At 50.8% G+C, this 7,216-nt stretch overlaps 1 protein-coding gene across 1 annotated transcript; it reads left to right on the top strand.

Moving 5' to 3' along the window:
- Nucleotides 1-1,080: 1,080 nt before the first annotated feature.
- COCSUDRAFT_57368 (hypothetical protein) lies at nt 1,081-6,864 on the top strand (the record flags this gene model as incomplete). The annotated part of the gene is made up of 15 exons (XM_005645303.1): nt 1,081-1,195; nt 1,396-1,522; nt 1,644-1,746; nt 2,033-2,191; nt 2,541-2,657; nt 3,084-3,215; nt 3,519-3,685; nt 3,913-4,056; nt 4,266-4,372; nt 4,563-4,672; nt 4,970-5,152; nt 5,525-5,669; nt 5,998-6,161; nt 6,365-6,474; nt 6,705-6,864. 15 exons carry the CDS (start codon nt 1,081-1,083, stop codon nt 6,862-6,864), a joined length of 2,043 nt encoding a protein of 680 aa, XP_005645360.1.
- Nucleotides 6,865-7,216: the final 352 nt, after the last annotated feature.

Below are 7,216 nucleotides of genomic sequence, written 5' to 3'. Positions count from 1 at the left end.
GAGAGTGATAATGAAGTATTGATATGATCTGGCTAGTAAAGTACAACTCGTAGTCATTATGGGAGAATAGTCGATTTTATCAGAGGTGCAATAGGTATCATATGGCTGGGCATACATTGTAGCGCAGCATGCTATAGCTAGCTAGCTGTACAGGCCTGCCGCAGGCCTAGGATCCCCCAAAGAATTGCGAAGGCACACACACAAATTCTGCTTTTAGCCGGAAATTCTTAGGATGATGTCTCCTCATCAATGAGCTGCAGGTTCTTCACTACCATGTTCAGTGCTCACCTTTTTCCTCGAGCAAGACTGGCATTCCATGCATTGATTAGTAGCACCATTACTAATAGCAACTAGCTGGCATTTATTAGCAAGTGTCGTAGGCGTGGCTGCAGCTGGCCGGCCGCCGTGGGCATTCACAGATCAAGGACTTCTGGACGGCATCTAGCGAATGGCTGTGAATGTGTGATAAGTATTGTTCGACGCCTCTGTCCTACTGAGAAAACGCTTCAATAGACTTATTTGAAGTGAACCCTCCAGATTATTTTCTTTTATCCCTGGCACGTGCACGCATTACCCAGGCACGCGCTCTTCCAGGCCAGCCACGAAAACACTCTCGGTTGTTCGTCGCCTTCACGAAAGAATGCTTGAAGCTTTGTAGGAGGAATAGTGGGAGTTGTGTGTTGTTCACAGGTTCCAACAGCGTCGTCCAAGTCGCATTTCAAAAGAAGGAGGGGCCCTGTGTCTTCGCTAGGCAAGCCGCCCTTCCTTTAACGTCCGGTCAGTGTGGCTGCTGTAAATTAGAGAAGAACTAGTCTTAAGTTGCTACCGGATAAGATTGTGGACACAATTGAAGATCAGCTCACTAGTTGCTGTGTTATCGAAAGCCCAGAAATCACGAGGCACCTGTTGAGAGAGACGCACTTGCTGTTGCATACTTCCTTATATGATGATCAAAGATTCTAAAGTTCGTTTTGGTGATAATTGCTCCGTGATTGGAGTCTCACGACTCTGCACATTCGATATGCTTTCTCAGTGCTTGACCCGGCTCCCTCGTGTGAATAGAAGTGGAGCTACAGCGCGATGGGGAGTCTTTCATCGGCCAGAGAAGTAGCACCCGAGAAAGGGATAGGCTTTGACAACAGAGAATCGGGAGGAAAGTATGTGAAGCCCGCTCTCGGAAAAGTCGATGCCGAAGGTCCGCCACCACCTAGCTAAGCGCAGATACTCGTGCGACGAATGTGTTCTGAGTCGCTTGAGTTTAATATTTCCAATGTCAAAAACACAAAATCGAAGGCCCACCACGATGAATGCGTCCCTCACTCGCCTAGTTGGTATCTACAAAGCCCTAGTGCAACTGTTACCGATAGATTGTGACATGGCTTCTATGTGCACCAGGGGAAACGGGGATATTTGCAAAAGATGGGATTGAAGAAATCCGACGCAGGTATAAACGGGTGCCAGATGTGGAGGACCCCAGTGATCTTGAGGCCCTGCTGCAATGGCTGCGCAGCAAAAAGGACAGGTGCAGCAAGCTCTTCTTTCAACACGTGCTTCCTTCATCGCTAATCAAAATATTCGAAAATCACGAAAATTAGCACCAATTAAGTTCAGTAGACAATGTTTGACTGGAACGTTGTGCACAGGTTCCAGAAGCAGCGCAAAAAGGACGGTCCGCTAGATTACCTCACTTATGCGCTCCCTGCCACTCGCTGGCTGCGCAACTACAGCTTCAAGCAAAACCTACTGGTGTGCAGTCATAAGAAATCCCCATGCAGACACCTCTTATGTACACCCCCTGTCTGAGCCGCATGCATGCATGTCCAGCAATGCTCCGGCAGCAGTGGATCCACAGATTATTGGTGAGAGTTTCTGCTTCAGGTGGCGCAGTGCCACTCATTCCATATTATCAAATATACTGTTGGCTGATCTGAAATCTGCAGATTTCTTCTGCTGGGAACAGCCACTGACGCCTGATACAAGCACGATGAATACTACAGCAGGAGACCTCACATGCAAATGTGTGCATGTGCAGTATGACCTGGTGGCAGGCATTTCCATCTCTGCCATGATAGTGCCCCATGGCTTGAGCTATGCCAGCCTCAATGGCGGCCTGCCGCCGGTGTTTGGCCTCTACAACGGATTTGTCACCCTGCTCATCTACTCAGCATTTGGCAGCTGCCGCACGCTATCCGTAGGGCCCATCGCCATCATCTATGCCCTGGCAAGTTCCTCCTTGCACCTTTTTCACACATTCTCACAAATTGCATTATCTGCAGCGGTGGCTTGCTCAGAGCACATTGCCCAAATGCACTGCTGGCCATTGGGCATGGAGTTACCCAAAGCTAATTAGCTAACAGATAAAGCGAATGGCTTTGTAGCTGCCAGTGACTTGATATAAACCAAAAAGATCAATATAAACCAAAAAGATTGAGGCATGACCAGCACCACCAAAGAGAAGAAGCATGCCGGCATGATACACAAATTTGTCTTTTGAAAAGCAGCAAAGTGCTGCTGCCTTAAGGCTGCAGTCTGCTGCACAGGTGTATGACGGCGTGAAGGACCTGAACCCAGTGTACACCAAGATCACGGACCATAACAATCCAAAGGGGGCAGAGCAGATTGCTGCGCAGCTCGACTTCAACACCTACGTGATTCAGGTGCGTGTTCCGCTCAATCTGTGAGTTCACTTATGGTGGCGCATGCAAAGGTTTTTCTGAGGATGGCTTTGCGTGGGAGTCTTCCTGGAGGATGGCTTGCATGTGAAACATGGGCAGTGAGAGCATGTGACATCAGAGGCCCAAGCAATAATCCTGCTTGCGCAATTCCTGCAATGATTGCTAAATTTGTTGCATCAGCTCCCGACCATCACTGCTCTGCTGTCTAACCAAATGCTGATGTATCCACAAGCTAGTCAATGCAGATTTGCTACCTCGAGGAATGCGCTTGCCATGGATTGTTACCAGGACGGCCTGCCAAATAGCTGATAACTCCCTCGACGCATATCCTCATTTGTGAATGTGCCTACTGACATCGCCAGTGAATTTAAACAATCAAAGTGATGGTGTGCTGATGTGTGTGCCCAGGTTACCTTTCTGGTGGGCGTGATTCAGCTGCTGGTATGGGCGCTGCGTCTTTCCTTCCTGCTCAAGCTGCTCTCCCGCTCCGTCATGTCCGGCTTCACCACCGCCGTCTCTGTCATTTTCATCACTGCCAATGTGCGCCGTCCACGAGACCCTTTGACCTCTCAAATCCGGGATGTATAAAGTCACTATCAGGATTTCTAGGATCCCCTGTAATCTTTACACTGTTCTGCTGCCTGAACTTGTCAGCCCGCTCATTACAGCGCCTCAGAGATTCACTCAAGCGTCAGGATCTGATATATCAGAAGAAAGGAAAGGAAGCAAGCAGAAAAGAGGTACATGTGCATGCGTGTGATTGTGAGTATGTGGCCATCTGGACGTACTCGGATTCTTTGATGTTCATGGCTTACAGAGTTTTGGGTGATTTGGGCTGTGCAGATTAAGAATCTGGTCGGCTATTCCACAGCGTCCTCCAATCGGGTATACATCCAGATCTACTACATCTTCAAGAACATCCGCGGCTTCCAGTGGCAGGAGTTTGTCATGGGAGGCCTGCTGCTGCTCCTGCTGTTCTTCTTCCAATTCCTCAGCAACCGCAACCCCAGGTGTGACTTGGGCTGTTCCTCCTTGAAATTGTCACATACAAGAAGAAGAAACCTCCCACGTCTTAGTGGCATCTCCCTGCAACTAGCATGGTGCTGACTTGCTCTGCAGTGGTGCCAGAATTTTAAAAATCTGTGATAAATGTATGAGCTACTTCTGAAGATACTGGAATTTGTTCATCCTGGGAGATCGTTCCAAGGAAGAAAGCATGGTGGATGTGTGCACACAGGAGGCTGCGTTTCTTGAAGGTGTTTGGGCCGCTGACAGCAATGGTGATTGCCATAGTTCTTGTGGTCACGCTGCACCTGGACAAGAGGGGCATCAAAGTGGTCGGCAAAATCCCCAAGGGCCTGCCGCCAGTCACAGTGCAGCAGTGAGCATCTCTGTTCTCACCATTGATTAGCTTCCACTCAGTCCTACATCAAGGACAATTGTTGTATTTAAGCAGTTCCTTTTGCCAGTAAGAAAGCTGCTGAAAACTAGCCAGAAGTCCTTCTGTTGACTGGCATGCTTCCCAGAGATGGCAAGGTCATTATGCCAGATCTGCAGGGGTGCTTGATCCATGACTTTGCTTGTCATCAGGTGGTTTCCGATGAAGCACTTTGGGAGGCTGCTGACGGTGGCCATCACGGCCGCTGCTGTTTCTCTGCTGGACGCCAACGCCATAGGCAAAGTGGTGGCCGCGAAGGGTGCGCCCAATCCCAGCCTCACTCACCGCTATATGTCCACCTAGTCACGGCAGAGAACATGAGCCAGCAGCACATAGCCTGTGAACTTACTTGATTATTGCGCTCTGCCTGACCATGTTGTCAGAGACACGTGTCCTTGTTCTCACACATTCAGAAGGATATGCTGACCCATGATAAGTTGGGACTATAGGCGGATATAAAACGGACAACAGTGGAGAGTTTCTAGCAATCTCCCTCATGAACCTGGTCGGCCCCATCTTCAGCTGCACAGCAACTTCCGGCAACTTCTCGCGCACTGCGGTGCGCACAATTTTCTCCCCCTGCGTCCATTTGTTCATGCCCTGAAGATGATCCTTCTTCTATTGCCAGCCGCTCTGCAGACCTGCGCATCACCTTCCTGTTAAAATCCAGCACAGTCGAGCATGCTCGTCCTAGCGAACATAATTGGCAACCCTCCATTGGACTGTCTCTTTCCATGTTGAGTCAGCCACAGGCATTTTGAAAGAGCCCTCAAACATGACTTATGGCGTGTACATTTGTGCTATTTCAATTTCAAAAATAAATTTCAAAACTTGACCCTGAGGCATGTGTGCACAGGTTTGGACCCAGATCGGCGGCAAGACGCAGCTGGGAGGCTTTGTGACAGCCTGGATCGTGGCGCTGTGCTTGCTGGTGGCCACCGGTGCCTTCAGGTACATACCCAACAACACGCTGGCAGCCATCACAATCTACGGCCTCTCCGGCCTCTTTGACGGCCAGCACGCGCTCTACCTCTGGAAGGTCTGCACTCCACCGTTATATTACTTTCTGCAGTGTGGTAATTGAGTATTGCTCACCGACTACTACCCAGCTCCCTAGCCTAGCAGCTGGTGGGACACATGTGGGGGCTTCGGCCGTGCAGGCCTGCAAGGGACTGAAGCCCATGGCAGTGCAGCCTTAATATCTGCATGGCGGTTTCACATTATCGTGTGTGGATTTGAATGAGTGGCGGAAATGGCTTCAAGTTGCGCTCACTGTTGTGATCAGCAGGAAGACCGGCAGCTGCAGGGCAGGGCCATGTGCAACGCTGCTGTCCACACAGAAAGGATCCGGTTTCTCTCTGGTTGTGGGAAGAGGCTGCATGGCTGATGCTGCATGCATGCTTGGGGACAGGTCGGCAAGACGGACTTCCTGATCTGGAATCTGGCCTTCTGGGTTGCCACCATGCATTCTGTGGAGCTGGGCCTGGGAGCCTCCATCGGCGCCTCCATCCTCTTCACTGTCCTCCGTACAATCTCCACCCAGCTCAAGCACAAGGGTGAGCTACCGAAGCTTCCCTTCTGCCCGGAATTGAGTTCAAGGGATGGACGGCATACAAGGGGGGTATTCTACAAGGTTTGTGAAAGGCATGTGATGACGATGCTTTCAAGGAAGCATCACCGGGATGCCTATCATGCTGAGCGCCTTCTCTTGGCAACAAGTGAAACTCGTCTGCTGCATGTACAGTATGCCGGAATATCAGAACGGGACAGAACCCGCGATTTGATTCGATAGGCAAGCTGAAGATTCTTTTCAGAGAATCAACGTAAAAGGATGCACATGTGGAAACGGTGGGCATGCGAAAAATGATGCACATGTGCCTGCAGGTGAGGTGCAGGACTCCAGCGGACCTGTGTACCGCAGCGCAGCCCACTACGGCGCAGCTGAGCTGCACCCCTCGGTGCGCGTGGTGGCAGTGGAGGCTGACATCTACTTCCCCAACGTGGAGGACCTGCAGGACAGCCTGGCAGAGCTGCGCGAGTTAGAGGCAGTAAGTGCATAATCTGGCTGTCACCTGCATGCAAGGCGAAGTGAGAACTGGACACAGCGGTGAAAGTTAGACATCTGGTCTCTTCACCAGTAGGAGCAACGAAGGGGGTTTTACTGTTCTGCGGCAAGCCTTGCATGCATGGCAAGCTCCACTGAGGGATTCCTTCATGCCAGACATGTTACCATGGGCATGTGCTCATGCAGGCTCGAGGGAATCAGCTGTCCTTCATCATCTTGGACCTGTCGGCTTCGCCACACATCGACCCAACCGCCATCCACTTCCTCAAAGAGATCATCGCGCAGAACGCAGAAGGGTGCGCCGTTGCTTCTGCCTCACCCATTGTTCACAAGCCCAGCCTTCAGAATGTAAAATGACCTCTATCACTCCCACTGCATGCTTTCTTGACAATTGTGAGTACCATTGCTGGCAGCAAACAATTGTTGGCCACCAGGGAAGAGAGTGTGGGGCCTTGGTCTGGCGGTGCACTACAAAGCTTTGCATGCGTGTATGGCAGTGACAATAAGAATGGAATGTGGAATGCAGGGGCGTCACTGTCTTGCTGGCAAATCCCAGCCAGCAGTTTCAGGCCACCCTGCAGCGAGCGGGCGTGCTGGAAAGCGTGGTGGGCGCTGCCCGCCTGTTTGTCAGCGCCCGCGATGCTGTCAGCTTTGCGCAGGACACGCTGACAGCATCCAAGGTGTGAATTCAGCACTGTGCGGTAGCGTATGCCATGGCACAATTCGTGCGGAGCTGGGAATCATGACTGAATTCACATGCTTTCTGGTTACGGATGTGCAAGGCTGCGCCTCGGCTGTGAGCAGCGTTGACATTGTTACATGGCCAATGTTTGCATCCTTGCCTACCAATGAGGCCTCGCCAATGCGGCGCTGAAGTATATGAACAATGAAGAGGGTCACGTTCTGTTCATTTTTGTAGCTATGTATGAAGTGCACACTACACTTCTGCAAACGATTCTTGAGCAGTTCAAGCAGTGTATTCTAATGACCAACATATTGCCCTGACTTCCAAGTTGACAGATTTGTTTCTCTTAGTGC

This window comes from Coccomyxa subellipsoidea (assembly GCF_000258705.1).
Source record: "Coccomyxa subellipsoidea C-169, whole genome shotgun sequence".
Taxonomy (NCBI): Eukaryota; Viridiplantae; Chlorophyta; class Trebouxiophyceae; family Coccomyxaceae; genus Coccomyxa; species Coccomyxa subellipsoidea.
Note: the sequence above shows the minus strand (reverse complement) of the source record. Positions and strands in the feature narration are given on the sequence as shown.